Source organism: Macrobrachium nipponense, chromosome 2 (genome assembly GCF_015104395.2).
Source record: "Macrobrachium nipponense isolate FS-2020 chromosome 2, ASM1510439v2, whole genome shotgun sequence".
NCBI classification, from domain to species: domain Eukaryota; kingdom Metazoa; phylum Arthropoda; class Malacostraca; order Decapoda; family Palaemonidae; genus Macrobrachium; species Macrobrachium nipponense.
Genome location: NC_087201.1, coordinates 59,408,739 through 59,431,674, shown reverse-complemented (window position 1 = coordinate 59,431,674; position 22,936 = coordinate 59,408,739). Strand labels below are relative to the sequence as shown.

Below are 22,936 nucleotides of genomic sequence, written 5' to 3'. Positions count from 1 at the left end.
CATGTAACCCAGAGCATACTTTATGGAAAGAAAAGAGATAAATCAAGCCACAATTGAATACAGTACCACGACCTGTATTGTGAGAAACGCAAATCTGACAAAACAAACATCATCCTTGAAAATGAATATCAAAATGAAGCATCATAACCATATACGGAATGAAAAATTCTTGGTGTTGGCAGGGAGATTCCAATGCACCGGAGAGCCTTTAGGTAGATTATGTTCTTTGTTTTTCCCTCCGGTGACAAAATGAAAAAGCGTTCTGGAGAGCCCAGTCTTGAGCACGCCACATAAAGCTGCCCGTGAGAAAAGCAAGGTTGCTCCAAGTTGATGCCAGCCACTCTGAGAGACTGTCCCTGGCCTTTATTGATAGTCATAACAAAAAGCCAACCTGACTGGGAACTGAAGGAGCTTGAAACTGAAATGGAAAAGAAAGAAAAGAGAAAGCTCCTTTCTCTGACTCTTTCTGTCTCCAACCATCACCGTCTCTTTCACTCTTTCTTCTCACTAATACCAACTCTCTGTCTCTCTGTCTCCAAACAACCGCTCTTCTGTCTGTCTGTCTGTCTGTCTGTCTGTCTGTCTGTCTGTCTGTCTGTCTGTCTGTCTGTCTGTCTGTCTGTCTGTCCCACTCTCACTTTTTCCATCTTTCTCCTTCCTAACACCCCTTCAATTCTCTATCTCTCCTTTCTCTTACTCACTCTCTTTCTCTCTCCAACAATCCCTGTCTCTTACCCTCTTTCTTCTCAGTAATACCAACTCTCTCTCTCTCTCTCTCTCTCCAAACAACCACTCTTCTCTGTCTGTCTGTCTGTCTGTCTCTCCCTCTCTCACTTTTTCTATCTTTCTCCTACCTAACACCCCCTCAACTCTCTCTCTCTCTCTCTCTCTCTCTCTCTCTCTCTCTCTCTCTCTCTCTCTCTCTCTCTCTCTCTCTCTCCAACAATCACTGTCTCTTACTCTTTTTCTTCTCAGTAATACCACTCTCTCTCTCTCTCTCTCTCTCTCTCTCTCTCTCGCTCAACTCTCGTCTCTCTCTCATCTCTCTCTCTCTGCTCTCTTTTTTTCGTCTTTCTTCTCCCTAACGAAATACCCCGTCTACCTCTCTCTCTCTCTCTCTCTGCCTTTTTTCCTCTTTCTTCTCCCTAACACCCCGTCTACTCTCACTTTCTCTCCCGCTCATTTTCTCTCTGTCAACCCCCTTCTAAAACGACCCTCTTTGATGTCATTGATATTTACCCTATAGTATTCTTTTCCATATGATAAGTCATATGTATACAGAAATTTGTAAAGTAACTAAGTCTACGGGCATAGCCAGCCCCGTTTCACAGGCAGAACCAGCTCTGTTTCAGGAAATCCCTTCTAACCCTTCGGAGGGGGGGGGAAAGTAGAAATTTTGGGAGCCCGGGCTCTCGGGGGTTTCCGGGCTCCTGAACGTAGGTCTCTACCTTCCCGGGATGGAAACCCATCTCCGTTCCGAATCCCAGTCCCGTCAGACCGACGCCCCGGGCGCCCATACCATTCATACATACATACATATATTGACAAACATATAATAGATGTTATCGCCTTGCTATCTACTCGTTTACTTATCTAACAATAGTGATGTATCGTCGCATTTATTTCCTCATTAATTACAGCCTGTTGGGTTGCAAACACAAACTAATGACTTATCAAGAGCATGTCCAAGTCTGGATAATTTGGGCACGAAAGGTTAGGGCATACTAAAATTGTCAAAAAGTAGCTAGTAAGAAGGACCAGCACCGAATCGCAACAGCTTCTAAACTGGCTATCTCACAGACTGTTTGATAGTCCCCGAGCATGGCAGTGTAGGGACTGAAAGACTGAAACCAGAGGAAGTAGGGCTGCTTGAAGACACCTTCAAGAGGGAAGAAACCAGACTGAGCTCCAGAAGGTACAGAAGCCAAACTCATTGCAGCCAAAAGAGAGCAATGAGTGTACTAGTCCAGCACTTGTCAACTTTCAAAACGCACATTGCACACATTTCAAGGCTGGAGCATGGCATCTACTGCCAGATCTACTGGGTCTCGCTGCAGAACAATACAGTGGTCATTCAGCAATGTAGCAAACAGATCAGCAAGGGAGTAAGCACACCTAAACTAAGTCTTGCAGATGTCCGTGAGGAGGAGTTCACTCTAACAAAAGAATCCAATGAGCCAAAGCAAAGATCTCTACAGCCATAGTAAAAAGACTTAAAACTTGTTAAGCTTTGATTCCTCAGGTTAGTGATGGTGTTGGCCATAACCCTACTTAACAATACAACAAGAATAGAACAATGCTTGGAAGCCTACGAAGATTAGCCAAATTTCTGGGAGTTTACTTGCTTGCAGCTCTATTCCCTGGATATTTTCACTAAGATTCCAACAGAAGGGCAACCAATACCACAGTTGGGGCATTGGAAAACATTAGGAGTTTATGATCCAGTAGTACCACTGGCACTCCCTTCAATTGGCTTTTCTGATGGTCCAGCCACCTAAGAAAACTAGGAATTGGCTTTGCAGTTGGGATCCTCACATGTGGAAACACTGAGGCTAACTTCCCTCCAACAGGATGACAAATGTAGCCAGAAGCAGCAAATGTGGAAGTGACGGTGCAAACCTGGTGGTATTCAGAAAGAGATGAACTCAGCCCTCCAACACACACAAAATTTTGTGATAGTGCATCCCCAAGTAGACTTCTCCCATTTCACCTAAAAGACCAGAGATCAACACAAGTCTAAAAGAAGCTGCAGATGTCTGTTCAATTCCAACGTTGAAGAGGTTGAGGCCAACTAATCATTTATGTAACAATGAAGCCACAGGCCAAGATGATGCACCTAGGTAGCAAACAAAGATACTTCCAGGAGAATGGATGAATTGGGACATAGAAGTACACATCCTTCGATCTATTGAAGCAAGAAAAGTTACTTCGGTAGACGGACTCCACAGTTTTCATGTGAAAGGGAGTAAATCAAATAAACCTGAGCTAACCATGACATATTATCAGCCCCACCTCTATGCAGACTTCAGGCCAAGGAAGAGCAGACTGACAAATACCAGTATACTCCAGAAGAATCTCCTCAATGGCACAGTGTTGACAAAAAACTCCCTCTTCACTGGACTGGAGTGGTAAAAGTCAAAGGCAATTAAATGAGACAGTGGTGGGGGCCATACATCAACAGCATGTAATGACCATAGTAGATACACTAAAACTCAAAGCTTTGTGCCAATGGGCTCTCAAGCCCTCCAAAACTCCCCAAGACAGGTGCCAACTGGCAGGACTTCAGGGATCTCCTACCAAGGGACTTGAATGGAATTGCCTTGGAATCTGGAACAAAAGGGGAACTTCAGACTATGAAACTAAGAAGCAAAGAAGCTTTGATGTGGCAAAACCTCTAAAGAATAAATTTATGAACACTTTGTAATGGTAATGTGGTATTAAGGTTCTCTAGAAACGGCTTGAAGGATTCCCCACTTGGTAAAGCAACTTTAACTGGGAAATGAAACAAGCCAATAAATATAATGAAGCTGATGCATGTAAGTTGATGAGCATGGCCCTGCTGGCAAGGGAGGGGACTTTACCACCTAACTCAAGGGCTAGGTCATTAGAAACAAGATAAAGGGTATGGGATAGAATGCAAGCAGGGATAGAAGCTCTGCCACTAAAAGCAAGCTCAAGAGGTTCGGCAAAGTAGCATCTCTCTTCTTCAAAACATTCACTATGTATACAATTACATGGCAATATACTCCATCACTTTACAAAATATATCGTTGGGTCATATTTCTCTTTTATACTCCATATATCAATGAAGTGTTTTATACTCCATATATCAATTAGTGTAAGAAAAAATTTTATAATATGACAATCAGAATCAACTATAACAGATTAAAAATAAAACTGCATGAAAATTCCAGATTTTAAGTAGGTTTTTAAGCATTCTGCCTGAATCGTCAAGAAGCATCTCAATATGTTTAGATATGAAAATTCCTACCAACCATTTTCAGAGTATCATCTGTATAAAGACCTTTCTGAGATTCAGTTGGCATGCCTGCAAAGCCAAATGTTAAGTAGTATATCAGTTTGATTGCATGATAAATTTATAAATCTTATTTGCCAATTTTCTTTTTAATATGACATAAAACATTGAATGAACATTTTTACAAATATGAAGGAAAATTCAATTATTTATCATATATGGAAACTGGGAACATTTTTTTTTATAAATGAATGGTTTAAAAGGGGTCACATAAGCCTAGAATAAATGGTGACGGTAACAACATATATGAATGGAGTTATCGGTGCATGAGGTTCAAAATGAAAAATGGTGTGGGCTGCATCACAAAAAAAATTTATACCATAGTTCTTAAAGAAAATAAGAAACGAAAGAACAATAATAATCTTAAATTTCCTTTAAATAGAAAATAATTTAGCTCAACTACCAGGATACTAATTGCACACAATATCTGTTAGTGAGTAACCAATTCCTTTGTTTTAGATTAACCCAGCCTTGTGCTGACACGGGCTCTTACTCTAAGGCAACCCATAACCATGTGATTGAGATAGTATAGTACTGTCAGCCTGTCACCATTGCACACCACCTGTGCACCTTGACACCTGGTGAATAGCTACCAGATATTGCTTCCTTTCATCTTTGTGCAAGTTCAGAATGCTCAACACAAACAAAACTGGGAAGAAATAAGCCAATGAGCCCTAGCTGTACCCTCAGTTGAAAATTAGCTACCAGTCTACAAAACTAGTGGAACCAAGTACCCATTCCAGCCGGTTCTCTGTAGAAACACTGAAAAGGGGAGCCAGCCAATAATGAGCAGCCATGAGTTTGATGGAATTTCCCCAAAGTTGCTGGCCAGGTAGAGAAAGGTAAGGTTCAGTACTCTAAGGTTGGTCATAACCCTTGCTGGACCCTCAACCCATCATTACAAGGAGGACACCCTTGAAGGATGAACATGAGACTTTGAAGGAGCAGAGGACAAGTCACTTAAAAGAGGTGGCAGAGAAGACAATCAGGCACTTGAAAAAACTTATGGTCATAAGCAGCAAGAACTGGTGGAAGCACAAGAAGCACCCAACAGACATGAGAAACGGATAAGGGATAACTGAAATTAAAAAGAGGCTCACTGAACTTAAAAGGAGGCTCACTTGACTAAAGAATGACAGAGTTCTGGCTATGCCTGGGGAATTGAGTAGAACTGTCTGGAATGGGGATGATAGATGTTGAGGTTTCTCAGCACAGCTTAAGGATACATTTGGATTAAGGGATCTAATACGTGAAGCAGGGGAGACGTACTTGCCACAGGAACGCCTTGAAAATGAGGAGGTTACCAGTCATTATGAAGTGACAGAATTATTATTCAAAGAGACCAAAGAAGATACTAAGAGAGACTGCAAGGTAACCTCTACAGGCAAGAACACTATAGCTAAAGCTGAGGCACCAACCACAGAAACAAAAAGAAAATTAGCACAAAAATTCATGGATATGCTCATTCACACTATGGATGCTTGAAGGTGACTAACTCATCATAAAGGATGGGCAAGTGACTAGAGGATCACAGGGATAAAGAAACAGTAGTCCTCAAAATGAAAAATGCACGCTACTAGCAAAGACAGGAGCCACAAATGAATTTTACATTAAGAAAATAGCAAATTTCGGGATTGTTCTTCCAATATTCTTTACTTTGCAATAAAGGTTAACTGAAACAGTAATTGCTTAATCCATGGATAATGCAGGGCAGCTATACCGTGAGTTATGTATCAATGATAACTTCATTATTGATAACATATGCATTAATACTCTCTGTCACTGTCTCTATCCTTCAGCTATCATAAATCTCACTGATTTCTCAATCACCACTGCTCCATCTCCTTGCTTCTCATGCCTTTACCTCCAGATGAAGCAGAATTAGAAAATGGCTTTGCAAATCCAGGCAGTTCCCACGGTTACACCAAAGGTTTTGTTCCAGCTTCATGTTGTAAGTTTGGAAAACACAGCACACCAGAGCATTGTAATGAAAATTTATAAAAATGAGAGAGAGAGAGAGAGAGAGAGAGAGAGAGAGAGAGAGAGAGAGAGAGAGAGAGAGAGAGAGAGAGAGAGAGAGAGAGACATGCTATATAAATACTATATCAAAGTTGTATATCTATTACGCTTTAGCATACAGTATATGTGTATACTAATTCAGAAAACATATCACATTTGGAGTCTAGGTAAAGAATTTTCTGTATTCATCTTATAAAACTCTGCTGTAATTCACTGAAAAAGAATAAATAAAATGATCTTACCTGAATAACTGAGCCTGCATACGCTCCAGTAATGCCGACTAGAAACTCAACATTAGAAGTTATCAATCCAACTAATGTAGGCGGTATAATAGATAGAAGGGGAAAAAGACACCGTGAAGTGAAGAATGAATATCGTCGTGTTTCCCGTAGGAACAGACCCTTGAGGTTATTTCGAAGTGTGATCGCTATAATTGGGAAGTTTGTGCTCAGTGTAAAAACAGGGAACATCAACAAAAAAATCTGCAAAGAGATATATTTTTTAGTCATTGTATAAAATAAAAAAAAATTAAAACTTATAGAATGGTAAACAGGAGTATGTTGAGAATTACTGTACTGCAATTGATATTTCACTTCAGTCTTCATTAAAAGTAAATCTTCTAGAAATATACCAGTATAAAAATACACTTACAGTTAACAGTTAAGACACCAAAAATTAATATTTTAGTATATGAATTTACTAGAATGTTAAAAAGCCACATTTATTTAATTTAGCTGATCAAAGAGAACTTTACTGACAGAATACAGATAAAAATAGAAATTCTAAATTCTATTTCATGGTTCATAAGTACAAGCTGTCCTCATTAACTGAGGTTACTGCTTCAGACACCACTAAAAGATTTTTTGCAGTTTCACCTCAGCCCTTAGCTACACTGGTATTTACCTAATACTTTTCCCCCATTCCCTTCAATCTCTTTCCACCAGGCTATGCTTATTAAGAGATCTAGAAGCACCTACAGACAGGTACCACTGAAATGTTAATCCAACTTGCAATAATAACATTCCTTAGTTGTAAAGGCCAACCAAGGACAGATGTTACAGGTAGTATTTTCACTCCTCAAATGACCTTGATTTTAAGAAAACAAATTAGCTGACAAAAGTAAAATTACAGTATGGTAAAAGGGGTTATCAGTAAACCTTGCTGCAGCAAGACTTGTAATCAAACACTAACCAACTACTACTATTTGCTCCAGTTGAGCCCATTTGGGTTTTAATTAAATGTGTCATGTTCATATAGTAACCTTACAAAGTGTAACTTTGCAAGAACATGTTAATCTATATTTCCCGTTTCAAATAACTATTACTCCCTAAATGAATGTTGTCAAACCAGCAATGGTAAATGATTTCCAGGAGTCTGTAACATTTATTTCAAGGCTACATCAACAGCTGCTTATATCAGCAAAGTTATGAATTGTACATCTGGGTGTTCAATGGAATTGGACTGAGGATAGCCATGAGTATTATGTATCTAGTAATAAAAATACTTTAAAATTCAAAGCTTTTGGAATAAAACATCTATGAAACCACTGCATAAAAAGCAATGGAATCTGTAGTTTTTATTGAATATAGGTAAGTGGCAGCATGGGAAATTCTGTTCATGCTCTTCTTACCTGTGTTAATGTGGAGACTTGGTGTATGTAAATAGATCATTATCTCCTCTAATAATAGCCCATGTTGAAGTAAAAACATATATTTAGAACACATGTAAATAGTGTTTTATCTGTAGTTCTATTTCATCACAACTGAAAATTTGCCTGGGATCATAGCCTTGTTTTCGTTATTTCTTTTAACTCTGTGGAAAACATGTTAATGGGCCCACTCATTCATATTAGAAGACTGCAATTGGAATGAGTGTGAAGCATGGCTGGAGGAACAGAGGGTGACAAACATATGTGGATGTTTGGCAGGACAAACAGTAAAGTGCAGGCACTAGTGTCGCCTGACACTTGGTTTTGACTGTTTCAAGTTGTTGTCATGATGCACACAATCCAAGTCCAATAAGCCCCACCCCACCAAAACAGCAGGCACGTGTTCAACAGATATGGGGGTACCACTGTACTTGGTAATATATTCTTTTCCTGCTATGTCAACTTCAGAAAAGCTTACCAAACATTAAATAAGTATTTTAACATTATCAATATGCATTACCAGCTAAGACGCGATACTTCAATGCAGAGACGAGGGTTTTGTTGCCCATAGGAAGCTGACAAAACCTTCAATTTCTACTTCCTCAACCCATACTTCTTCCACTGGGCAAGCAACCATAAGACACCCTTAACACAGTTCAAAATTAGTGTACATTCCTGACCTATGCAAGCCGTACAAAAAAAGCCCGGGTTAATTGTCACTAGCAACACAAATCTAGTACACAGTCAATCACACCTGAGAGCCTTTATGGTCAAAATCTGAACAATCAACAAGCCAGCCATATTCAAACCAAGGTTAAACTCCAAAAAATCAACAAACAAGCCAAATTCATTAATCATTCCATCCAGAAAATACCCGAGTGAGCTCCAAAACCAGCCATGATGTGAAGAATTTTCAAGGTGTGCACAGTATGGCAGCTGATAAAAAAGTAACGTTGCTTGCACAGAGAAGGGGTTCCCGACCCCCTCATTAACTGTTGTAGTTAACTACCCTGTTATTAATTTCAATGACCAGACCAGCTTTCGCCTAAGGTTTACCCACATAAAGATGAATCCCACATACTGTTTTCATCCCTTAATATACTACAGTCAGTGAAGAGTAACCAACCAAACCCAGGTTCATCTCAAGATATTTCACATGCCTGAGCAAATTTACATTCCGTCTTACACATTGGGATGAAAGTACTGTACAAAAAACACCAAATTATTTTGTTCTACTTACTTGTTATCTGACTAACCTCAGTTATCAAAATTTCAAATTTCTCAGCTATACAACATCCATAAGTTTTGAAGCATTCTAATAACATTAAAAGTTTGTTAAAAACATCCATGAATACTATAAAAAATAAGGAAATGAAGAATGGAACTTTAAAAAACCAGTGTAATAAAGCATTCTAACAAATGAGTGTAGTGGCATCATAGTTAAAAAGTTTGCTTACTATGGCCACTCAGTGATGAATCAGAGGAATTTATTTCTGGTGATTAGAAATTAATTTCTCTATATAATGTGGTTCAGATCCGACAATAAGCTGTAGGTCCCAATCTAAAAAAAAAAAAAAAATCTAAAAAAAAAAAAAAAATTGGTTCCTAGCCACATTAAATAAATAAATAAATAAATAAATAAATAAATAAATAAATAAATAAATAAATAAATAAATAAATAAATAAATAAATAAATAAATAAATAAATAAATAAACCATAATCCTTCGGGGTCAGATCCTAGGACAACTATGAATAGGCTCTGTGGTCTGGTAAAACTTAAGATATACTTAATTTAACCAGTATTTAAAGAAAGTACTTGAACCAAATCAGAGTAGTATCAATGATATGCCAGACAGGCTGGTCCACAAACACATTTGTAGAGTACAGGAAAAATAATACTTTTGATTCTGGGAAGTTTAACCAACATGGCACCTAACCATACTTTGGATAATCTGCAAATAAATTATGCAATAGTTTTATGGAATAGTAATGGTAGGGACCTGCTGAATCCAGCAAGCAAGAGGTGTGATGTCAAGTTTCACGTCCTTGCAACCACTACTTCCTCCCAAAGAGGAAATTTAATCAAAATGAGAGCCACTTTAATACTGCATGGAGAAAATTTAGCACAAACTCCTCATGATGCTTGGTATGAGTGAAGAATGAACTCCCTAGGGGCATTCCAACCATGGGAGATATTATGGGAGTGGTGCATTGCTGGACATAGTCATATGTAGCTGTTTTAACTTTCTAAAGCCACAGCGAACTAGTTTTTTAATTTGGAATCTGTTAACAGCCAACATTGATAATACAGGCTTTAAAACTATTGTCCCTTCTTTGCATGAACACCTTACCAAAACGATGTAGCCTGTTTTTTTTTTAAGTGATACACATTAATAAAATATAACAATCATGGATAAATGACATTAATAAAACATTAAAATGAATTTTCAACATAAGAATTAAAAACTTAAGCTTGTGACTAAAAATCTCAGCCTTAACCCTAAACACGAAATACCAAGGGAACCAAACAAACTTACCTGTAAACCGTAAACAACACCTGGAGTATTATCCCTGTTGCATGGATCAGGCTGAAAATTTAGTGTGTAGAGATCTTCTAAATGTTTGAAGGCAAATACACCAGTAAATGCCAGAAGGTAGTAAAACAACAATATCAGAAGATAATCAGCTGCCAACAACTGGAAAAAAACAAGACATTACAACCCAATTCATCGTACCAATTCCAACAAAAGTTGCAATGAAATCCCTTTGGCCCTAAATATACTCTTTTTGCTGTGGTAAAATTCAAGAGCAGTTTTCACAATCTACAGTACCAACTATCTAAATTACAGTACTACATAAGAGATTCATCCTAAAAAAATTAATTTTCCATACCATAAGAATATACAGTCATATGATTTGCAAAAATGATAAATTTATAAGTAATTTGTATATTTCCTAACATACAAACCAGAGATCTTTATGTATGGGATTAACTTTCTGCAAACTGGAAATCTGGCCATTAAAAGTTTTGCAAGTTGGTTATGGAAACAATTACCAAAGGTCATGACTTCCAAGGCCATGTACAACTCTCAAGGTCATGGATAATATGCACAAGGCCATGAGCATGATTCGGACAGCTGTGGACATAATTCAGACGGCTGTGAATGTGATTCAGCATCATTCTAGATGTTAACTGTAGTTCTATCAATGATCTTCGCTTGACAGGATGAATGAATGAGGTGGTGATCGGACAGGAATCGGTGCTTCATGCGGCATGGCCATAGGTCATCCCATTCTCTTCTTAACATTCAATGTGAACGAGGTCGACAATCCATTCCTGGACACGCCATCATTAGACAACTTCCATACCCTCATATGAGACAGCAGTGTCTCTATATACAACCATACATCCATGTTGTCACGTCTTGCTCTCATTGGAGAGCAAGAATGGGAAAGACTATGAGATGCTGAGGAGAGAGGGCAAATGGCCGACTGGAAGACTAATGTCAGAAATCATGCAGAAATCTTTCACTCTGTCACAGGAATGAGAGACCCAGAAGTAAACTGCTGAGCTTCCAAAGCCTTCACTACCCTGGAGTCTAACAGGAGCCTTGCATTTGTTCATATGAGCACGAACAGGGGGTTTGGGGGAAGACGACACTGCTGCAGATTTCCCCAATTGCCAATCTCTGCTTGGAGTGAAATATCGATGTATGAGAAGTGGCTGGATGTGACACCCTTTTATCAGCGACACGGCCACACTGGAGCAGGAGAGCCATGTGCATGGTCGGATGAAGGGAAGATGATGGAGGAAAAGACGAAGACCAAGACCTGTGATGCTGCTTCTTCACAACATGGGTGAATCTCTCATAAAATGGTGTCAACTCTGTCAAACACTGTTTCATGAAAGCATCAGAAGATGGAGCACCAGAATACACCGGTATGGAAAGGGTGCCAAAACTCTGCAAGCGATACGCTGTCGATGTAGAGGGAGAAAAAGCCACCACCACAGAAAGAATGAAATATGATGCAGTCATCGACTCCATCACTGAAGAGGTTTGAAAGCTCTGATACGGATACACTGCCGATGGAGCAGGGTAGAAGCGAGACCACAGATATAGAGAGGAGAGATTGGACAGCATATAGTAGCCAAACCAGTTTGTGACATGCACTGCCTGGCACCAACGCTATGTGATGATTCTTACATAAACAATGGCACAACCCATACAATCTAATGGGAAACTCTCTACTTTTTAAAATGTGTTTTCTAAGATGTCCGTCAAGACTATCAAAGGATTTATCCATCATTTCCTGTATACAATATGTACTGTATGCAGAAATAAAAATATTTAATTTTGCTGGTATATTTCTTCTACAGTTAAGCCATAAAATTGTGTAGATATGGCAACTACACTATGGTTATTTTCTAAGCAGTCTTTAAAGGCTGGTAAATGATCTTGGCAGCACTTACCAAGGACAATGTGTACTACATTTAGAAATACAAATATTAATAGTCTGCTACAGTTTGAATACACTTGAACAATATAGTTGACCAATTTGTTGACGTAATGTGCCTTTCTTTCCACCATAAATTTACAGTCCTGTTTTACTCTGTTTTATTCATGGGTCAAATTGACACAAATAAAATTTCATCATAGTATGGTAATATAATTGTCATCTCCAACGCTCTCATCCCATAAAGCCCCATCCAAAGGAAATATAAATGGTGTCCACACAGTCATTCCCTGGTTAATAAAATTAACTTTAAAATGATTGTGGATATGACCAAACAACTTTCACATTCCGTTGAGCAATTAACAAAGTTTCTTTTGTTTGCCTACTGATCCCACTGTGATCACTTTATCCACCAGCTGAGTCAAGAATAGCAGAAATGGTGTCATTGAAGGAAAAAGCCCAGTGTGTGTTATGGTACCACAAAACAAAATCACCTGTTGTAGTTAAAGGTAAGTTCAGAAATGAGTATCGATGAGATCCACCAGATGTTAAAAGCATTAAAGACTGGCATAAAAAGTTCACAGAGACTGGAAGTGTTGAATAATTCATAATTTCACTCTTGATGGTCAGATATATGATGTTGCCATTCATTGGTCTCTCTCTCTCTCTCTCTCTGTTATTTGCTGTAGGTATATATTTTTTAATGGTAAAATGTTTAAGATAACTTTGAAATTATATTAATAATATAACCTCAAAGATTAATGCAGTAATAGGTTAGTAATTTTAGGTATATTTGAAGTAGGATGTTATTAAAGGTATACATATGGTATCTGAACTTTCAAGATAGGGAGTTATAAGCATTATTAATGGTGGTTTTAATTATTCCCGGGTTTTAACTATTCACGGGGGTGTCTGGTACACATCCCCCGCGAATACGGGGGGAAGACTGTACATACAATATTATTGGATACAGTGAAGTAATGTATACCTTTTTAAAGGATTTATGGAAAAGGTGCATAATAAAATAACACCATGCATTTTCCGGAACAGTGGCGGACAAGAACGAACATGAAAAAACATCCCTGACAACGTGGAGCGTAGTTACAAAGGCTGCCTTAATTTGTATCATATTTATGTACAAAAATAAAAATACCCTATACGTAATATATTTTCATACACATTTTAAACATAAAAGGATAAAAGTTTTAAAAATCGACACGTCGATCGCTAAATTTGCACTCTTTTTAACTATATTTTCGGAAGAGTGGCAGACGGCGGCTTACAAGAACGAACATGAAAAAACATCGTATTTGATAACATGAATGGCAGTTTCAAAAGCTGCCTTTTTATCATATTTCTGCACAGAAATAAAAATACCCTTTACGTAATACATTTTCATACACGTTTTGAACATAAAAGCATGAACATTTATAAAATCGACACATCGATCGCTAATTTGCACTTTTTTTTAACTCAACATTTTCGGAAGAGCGGCAGGCAGCGGCTCACAAGAAAGAACATGAAAAAAATAGCATTTGATAACATGAAGGGCAGTTTCGAAAGCTGCTTTCGTATCATATTTCTGTGCAGAAATAAAAATACCCTTTACGTAATACACTTTCATACACATTTTAAACATAAAAGCATGAACATTTATAAATCGACACATCCATAGCAAAATTTGCACTTATGTAACTCGATATTTTCGGCATAGAACAGCGTCAGAGGCATATATTTTACCTTAATACCTATGTAATAACTCTCCATAAAATTTGTTAATGTAATTTGCTTATGCTTTATGGTCTGAACGGCATTTCTACAAATGTATGAACTTGTTAGACAATGGCGCTAGTAGCACTGTTAACTGAAAATTGTGCCGTAAAACCGATTCGCAGCTGAACGATTGCGCCGTTAACTGCAAGCCGCCTGTATAAGGCATTTTTATTTCTGCACAGAAATATGATACAAAGGCAGCTTTTGAAACTGCCCTTCATGTTATCAAAGAGGATTTTCTTATGTTCATTATTGTGAGCCGCTGCCTGCCACTCTTCCAAAAATATAGTTAAGAGAGTGCAAATTTAGCGATCGATGTGTCGATTTTATAAATGTTCATGCTTTTATGTTTAAAATGTGTATGAAAATGTATTAAATGTAGGGTATTTTTATTTTGTACATAAATATGATACAAATTAAGGCAGCTTTTGTAACCGCCCTCCGCATTATCAGAGGATGTTTTTTCATGTTCATTATTGTCTGCCGCTGTTTCGAAAAATGCATTTACAAACTTCACATGGTTATATTATACGGGTAATTTACACTTTCAGAGACCCGGCCGTGTAAAACCAAAACAAAACCTGATTGCTCCGCACAGGTAAGTAGTTCGACCTTGACCCTGCACAACCCAAACCAACCTGATCCTACCCAACCACGTGCGACCTTATCCTCATTCTAGCACAGAATTCAAACCATCAGCATGGCGTTTGCCCATCACGTTAAATTTGCAGCTGCAAATCTGGTCATGCATCTAGATTTAGGGAAATTGTGTAGTGATGAGAGTGAATTGCTTGTGTTTCTCATGAAAAGTAGCCAGAATTCTCCGACAATTCCGATTTAGAGTAATTCTCCGACAATTCCGATTTCGAGTAAATCTCCGACAATTCCGATTTCGAGTAAATCTCTGACAATTCCAATTTCGAGTAAATCTCCGACAATTCCGATTTCGAGTACGGTAGTACGTGGGTTTTTTGTTTTTGTTGTTGATGCCATTTTTTCTTTCCAGAGCGTACGAGCTTGCCAAGAATCATTAAAAATGTGGATAAGGCGCGTAGTGCTGTTCCACCACACAGAAACTAATTCACGAATTTCCAAAATGGGGCCACAAAAACAGTGTTTTTTGTTTTCGTCTAGCTGCCATCTTGCTTGTATTCTTCCGCTTTCTAGTCCGAGCTCACCGCCATCTACTATTGGTGGGTTTTGACAAGAAAAGTGGTCGAAGGTGGTAGGGCCCCATAAACTATTTGATTAATTTGGGAGCTAATTATAACTCATTTTGTTAATGAAAATTCAGCTTTTTGTTATTTTTCATGCATTTATGTTTAAAATGTGTATGAAAAATGTATTACAGGATATTTTTTTTTATTTTTGTATGTACACATGATACAGTGGCAGTACGCATGTCCATTTCAAGCCTTTGTAACAGCCCTTCACATGATGATAATAGGTTGTTCAGTCGCACCCGAATAATAAAATTTTTATTTATATAATTGAATCATGTTTCTATAACAAATTATATTTACAATTGTTGCATAAATTTATTTTAAAAGACAAAACTCACTTATACATTCGACTTAGCAACACTGCAATTTGTTTGTTTTTCCATGGGATAGAAGTACAAATTATAACTGTGCAACTTGGTCGATTTTTAGCCTTGTTACGCGGGCAAAAAACTGAGGTACAACCATACGAGCTCGAGATGTGCCACTTCTACGTAGATGGCATAGTGACGAAATGACGAAATTAAGATAAGCACAGAAGAAAAAGTAAATATGCATCTTTTCCACAAATCTTTTCAAAAGAGATACATTACTTCACTGTATCCAATAATATTGTATATATTCTCATATTATTGTGTTATAAAATACTACGGTAAATCTATGCCACAATTCCGCAGAGCGGCCAATATTTTGGTTTGGAAATCAGCTGATGGCGAACAAGAGTTTGTTTTGCCATGTTTAACACAATATTGAGCGAATTCTCTTGCTTCTTGTTAGCATAAACGAATATCTAGATACTTGACTTATATGAGACAAGGTTATTTTTTTTCCGTTAGCAGATTACGCTAGCGGCATGTTTGAGTAAAAAAACGACGTGCTTCCGTTCGTAATTTTCCTTTATATCATTGTAATACGAACTTTATGTTATTTCTCTTATATCAGCGAGAAACCAACAGTAAAATGTGTTCTTATAAGCACAGTAGTTTCGATTAAAATTATTTTAATCTCAATTTTATCTATTGTTGTTTGATGGCATACGTTTACTGGAGTTTTATCCTTGTTGCCGATGCATGATCATGGTCATTAGCAGCTGAACAGATTTCTCAGCTTCAGCTACAACTAAGTTTAAATTTAACAGTATATTTCCCGATTGATCTTTGATCTATATTGATCTTTGATCTATAGCAAATAAAGTTATCACATTAAGATATCTCAGCCCTGTTCTACATAACGTCATTTAAAACAACTAAGGTAATAGTGTACTATAGTTATATGATTGAAATAATACAAGCCAAAAGGATGATGTTATCCAATTCGTTGTACTTAGAAAAAAAAAAGTTGTTTCTCGTTCACTTGTTCATGGCTGTACATGTTTACGCAACGAGTACAGCGTTAAACCATACTTATTCTCTTTTGCTGTTTTTGAACTTACGTAACTAGAAGAAGAGATAATGTTAGGCTATAGTAATTTGATCTCTCATAAAAACAGATTATCGTAAGATGAATTATCGTAACTTGAACACTACAGCTACCTGCACACTGTATAAAACCTTATTATATCTTTACATACTCTGGACACCCAAAGGATTAAAGCTAGGCATTTTTTCACTTTACAGTATTTATAATACTATAATGTACGGTACAGTACCACTGTACAGTAAATTCTATAGTACTATACAGTATAAATATAATTTTACTTATTGCGGGATTACGGTGCCGTTTGACTGGTCTAGGGCGCTGTTAATAGGTCTAGTATTCCGAAAGAAGGTGTGCGGAGGCCGTAGGTTTTAAAATCACTTGGCCTCGAAAATCACTCCGCGTCGAAAATCGCTTAGCTTCGGCGGCCAGGAATGGAACCCCTGCCGCTAACCGAGGGCCACCTGTACTTGGTTTTTAAATAGCTTTACAGGCGACCTGCAGTTAACGGCGCAATCGCTCAGCGGCGAATCGGTTTTACGGCTGTCATAAAAAATATTCATAAAAAAAATAAGGCATTTTAAGGTAATTTTTAGGCACAATATTTGATCATCAGCGCCGCTGGCGCCGTTATATCTAACGAGTTCATACATTTGTAGAAATGCCGTTCAGACCATAAAGCTTATGCAAATGATATTAACAAATTTCGTGGAGACTTATTACATAGGTATTAGGGTAAAATATATGCCTCTGATGCTGTTCTATGCCAAAAATATAGTTACATAAGTGCAAATTTAGCTATGGATGTGTCGATTTATAAATGTTTATGCTTTCGTGTTTAAAATGTGTATGAAAATGTCTTACGTATAGGGTATTTTTATTTCTGCGCAGAAATATGATACAAAGGCAGCTTTTGAAACTGCTCTTCACATTATCAACTACGAAGTTTTTTCATGTTCGTTATTGTAAACCACCACCTGCTGCTATTCTGAAAATATAGTTTAAAAGTGTGCAAATTTAGCAATCGATGTTCATGCTTTAAGTTTAAAATGTGTATGAAAATATATTACATATAGGGTATTTTTATTTTTGTACATAAATATCATACAAATTAAGGCAGCTTTTGTAACTACCCTCCACGTTGTCAGAGGATATTTTTTCATGTTCGTTCTTGTCCGCCACTGTTCCGAAAAATGCATGGTGTTATTTTATTAATTATGCATCTTTTCCATAAAGCTTTTACAAAGTTATACATTACTTCACTGTATTCAATACAATAATATTGTATGTATTCTCATGTTATTGTATTATAAAATACTACAGCAAATCTAAGGCAGTATTCCGCAGATCGGCCAATGTTTTGGCTTGAAATCAGCTGATGGTGAATAAGAGTTTGTTTCGCCATATTTAACGCAATTCTGAGCGAATTTTCTTGCTTCTAGTTAGCATAAACGAATATCTAGATACTTGACTTATATGAGACAAGGTTATTTTTCCTTATACGACGTCTTTTTAGGTGGAAATATTAATTGAATAGGTCTCGTTGTGATTGTGAACTAATTTTTGTTTTCGTTAACAGATTACGTTGGCAGCATGTTTATTGAATAAAAAAATTATGTGATTCGGTTCGCAATTTTCCTTTATATCATCAAAATACAAACTTTATGTTATTTATCTTATATCGGCGTGAAACCAACAGTAAAATGTATTCTTTCAAGCACAGTAGTTTTGATTAAAATTATTTTCATCTCAATTTTATCTACGGTTGTGTTTGATGGCATACTTTACTGGAGTTTTATCCTTGTTGTCGATGCACGATAATAGTCATTAGCAGCTTGAATAGTTTTCAAGGCTTTAGTTATAACTAGGTTTATTATTATTAATAGGGGTTAGTTTTTCCAGACCTCTGAGTCTCAAGTAGACTCTTCTCGGGCTGGTTCTCAGGGATCAATCCTGAGGGGGAAAAAAAAAAAAAAAAAAAATTAGACTTTATTTGAGAAACCCGTCTTATTTAAAAAATTTATGATTTTATTAATTGAAAAATCCCCGCTTTCAGCAAGAATATTTTTCATTTCCGAACTCCGCAGATAAATAGATCTTTGCTGGGTCCAATTTGGGCACTCAACAAGCAAATGCTGTACTGTCATGGGTGTGTGACATCTGCTACATTTCACTGGGTCAGCATGTGGTGTTGACATCAAGTGACCATGTGAGAATCTTGTGTGTCCTATACGTAGCCTTGCTAGGATCACCTCTTTTGATCTTTCCTCCTGTGAGGATGTCCTCCATGCATAGACTTCAGTTTTTATGTTTTTAAGTTTGTTTGTTGTTGGCACCGAGGCCCATTCTTCTTTCCAATCCTGGTAAATCAATATTTTAACAGATTTTACCCAGTCTGACACTGGGGCATATGAAATTGTTGGAGGGATAGTGCAGGCTAATTTGGCAGCAGAGTCTGCATATTAATTTCCTTTTATTCCCACGTGTGCTGGGATCCAACATATTTCCATTGATATTCCTGATTGGAGGAGTTGATGAATTTTTATTTGAATTTCCTGTACTATTTGGTTTCCTGGTTTATACTGTCTTATTGCATCTATAGCGCTACGTGAGTCACTGAAAATAACAGAGACACTTGCTTTTGCCTCAGATATCATATCTAGAGCCATCTGTATGGCTGTGACTTCAGCAGTAAATACTGATGATATTGAAGGTAGGCTTTTTTTAATTAACATTTTTCGAATATGCAGATGCTCCTACTCCAACATTATTTTTGGAGCCGTCTGTATATACAATAAATTTGTCGCCTTTTCTTCTAATGTGCTCCAAAGCATGTTGGTGGTACATTTCTGTACTTGTCATTTGCTTTTTGAGTAGGTAAGACAGGGAGGTACATATCTTTACTCGATTTAAAATCCATGGTGGTGGCAATTCCATTGGTGGGTGAAAAATTGGATCCATATTATGTATGGATGGTTCATTATGTATCTAGCTCTTTTTGGAAAGAGCTAGTACTATTAACTGCTGTTACTTGATTACAGTTTTGGATGCAGTAAGCTGCAGGAGACGATCCCGCTTGCATTGAAAGACCTCTTTGTATTGTTATTAAATTACGGTGATGTTTTAAGGGCAAAACACCTGCCTCCACCAAAAGTGAGTTTGTTGGGGACGATTGGAATGCTCCTGTGCACAATCGCACGCCTTCATGGTGCACTGCATCGAGAGATTTTAATGCAGATTCTGAGGCGGATGAATATATTGGACAGCAGTAATCTATTATGGATAGACTGTTGCCTTATATATCATTAATAAAATGTCTCGCTTTGCTCCCCAATTAGTGTGTGATAACTTTTTTAATATGGCAAGGGCTTTGATGCCCTTGGCTTTAATGTATTTGATGTGCTCTTTCCAATTCAAATGTTGATCAAATATTACTCCTAGATACTTGATTTTTGTACAAAATTGTATTTCAGTGCTATAAAGATGCAGTTTGATTGTTTGGTTCTTCATCCACCTTTTGTCTTTGTAGAAGACGATTGCTTTTGTTTTATCAGTTGAAAATTCAAATCCAACTGAATTTGCCCAACTACATATATTTGAAATGGCAGTACTGAGAACTCTCTGAGCATGTCTCAAATTACTACTCGTATAGTAAATGACAAAGTCATCAACATATAAACTGTTTTTTACACCACTTGGTAAATTTATAGTAATGTCATTGATTGCTAAAGCAAACAATGTACAGCTCAAGACACTACCTTGAGGGATTCCTTCTTCCAGTTTATAGGTTACTGAGTAGGAATTTTCTACTCTTACTTGAAAAGTTCTTTTTGTGTTGAGAAGTTCTTAATAAATATTGGTAAGTGGCCTCTTAGTCCCTTGGAGTGGAGTTTTTGCATGATGTTATGTTTCCATGTTGTATCGTATGCTTTTTCTATATCAAAAAATATAGCTACTGTTAATTTCTTTTGTTCAAAGCCTTTTTTGATATGATCTTCTAAATGTGTTAAGGGATCTAGGGTTGATCTGCCAGCTATTGAACCAGATTGTGTTGGTGTTAAAATGGATTCTTTGGTTATTACATACGTTAATCGTGCATTAACCATTTTTTCTAAGATTTTGCATAGGCAACTGTTAGAGATATCGGTCTATAATTGGATGGATTATTTGCATCCTTTCCTGGTTTGTTTATTGGAATAATTATGGCATGTTTCCATTTATCAGGAAAGACACGTTTTAGCCAGATACTATTGTAAAATTTTAATAAATATGATTTAGCTATAGGAGCTAATTTTTCTATCATTTCAAATGATATTTTATCATATCCTGGTGCAGAGGGATGACAAGAGTTGATGGCATTATCTAGTTCATCCATGTTAAAAATATAGTTATATCCAGGTCTTCAAGAGTTTCAAAATTGAGTATTATATTTTCTTTTTGTTTTCTGATATTTTGAAAATGTGTATCTAGGCTGGAGTAAGCACTGATGTTTTCAAAATGTTTCCCAATTATGTTTGATATTTCATAAGTATCATGGTATATTTTTCCATTTAAATGTATTGCACTTCTTGGAGGTATTATATGTTTTCCATTGATGTTCCTTATCTTTTTGACCAGACATCCCTTGTGGATGTGTTTGAAGATATGTTTGAGACATATTCCTTCCATGATGCGATTTTTTCAGCTATTACCGTTTTTCTAAATTTGGCTGTATATTTGTTATATAGTGGTTTAATGTGGTTAATTGTTATGTTTGTTATAACTATTTTGTTTAATATGTTTATACTATAGGGCATTTTGTTGAGTGATTTAAGGCGAGTTTTGAGTCTGTTTAGATTGCGACTCAATATATGTTTTATTTTACTTAATGTTGTTAATGTTGGATTCCACCATGGGACAGGGGATTTTGTGGAATGTGATTTGGTTTTTGGAATACTTTTATCTGCAGCATTTATTATGAAGTTTGAGAAGGATTCACATGTAGTATTGTGATCTTCAAATTATGTGGGAATGGTGATATGTTTCGTGTGTATATGAAATATTTATCCCAAATTAGCTTTTTTTGGATATTAGATCTTGTAGGTGGCAATATTTTGACATTACTTAAGTAGTTCAGAATGATTGGGAAATGGTCACTTGTGTATGAATCGTCTAGGACGTTCCATTCAAATTTCTCGGCTACATCATTTGAACATAATGAACATGTCAATTGAAGAAAAGGTTAGGTGTGTATTTGAAAAATATGTTGGAACTTCACTTTCATTGAGACAATACAGGTTGTGTTTCATTATAGTATTCTCCTATGTTGATTCCGGATGTGTCAGTGGGGTTATTAATATCCCATAATGGGATTATGTGCATTAAAATCTCCTACTGTAAGTAGTGGTTCTGTATACTTTTGCTAATAAGTTCAGAAAATCACTGAAATTTGCATTGAAATTTGGTTGGTTATATAAATTACAAATAGTAATTTTACTTTTATCAGGCATATACAGTTTAATTGATGTTATTTGATATGGCATAGATGGTATGTCAACAGGTTCATATGTAATGCTATTATGAACGTATATGGCTGTGCCTAATTTTCCACCGTCAGTTGGTGAATAACAGGCAATTTTATAGTGTTGGATATTTGTAGGGTTACTTCCTATATGTTGTAGACATATGCACATTGGGTTGTGGTCTCGTATGATTCTTTGTAATTCACCCAGACGTAGTCGGGTTAAGAGACCATTTATATTCCCATTGAATGATTTTATATTCCATTATTGGGAGGAATTGGTGTTAAATTCTGTAAATTGATTGCTGATTTTACTTTATCTCGTAGTTTATATGCATTTGAATTTATTTGTGGTTTTTTAATCGTTGTATTTGTATGTTGGTTATTAGATTCTGCAAGTTGTTTGTTTTTCATAGTTGAATATTAATAAGTCTATTTTTTATTTTATAATTTCCTTTTTGTATTTTAAGGATTCAGAACATAATTCGTTCTCATGTTGGTGTGTTAAAGGGCACCTCCTTAATTTGGTAAAATTGTCAATACAATTTCATACTGTGTCCTCTGTCTTGGTAGTTAGTTGGTTATATGTACTTACAACCACAACATGAAGCATGTTTGGTAATGTTAATTATTGGTTCAGAAGTTTTTGGTCTAGCTTTAGAAATTTCTGGTTTTGTAATTCTATTGTTCCTTTTCTGTAGTGATAAGGACTGTTGGTTTGAGGGGTTATTTGTTTTGTTGTTGTTAATGGGATATTTGGGTCTTGTGGATGGTTGGGGGGCGATAGTTATATTTTGGTTTGGTTTAATGGTATGATTTTCATTAGTATTATTTGATGGAAATTGTAAAGAGTGATCTTTACTGTCCA

At 36.6% G+C, this 22,936-nt stretch overlaps 1 protein-coding gene across 2 annotated transcripts in view; it reads right to left on the bottom strand.

Moving 5' to 3' along the window:
* Positions 1-22,936, bottom strand: part of LOC135220624 (transmembrane protein 104-like) — a 137,601-nt gene that overhangs the window by 3,972 nt on the left and 110,693 nt on the right. For both annotated transcript variants that reach the window (XM_064257934.1, XM_064257935.1), the window contains 2 exons: positions 10,242-10,400; positions 6,298-6,537 (listed from right to left, as the gene is read on the bottom strand). In XM_064257934.1, coding sequence (XP_064114004.1) covers positions 6,298-6,537; positions 10,242-10,400 — 399 coding nt within the window. The remainder of the gene's footprint in view (positions 1-6,297; positions 6,538-10,241; positions 10,401-22,936) is intronic.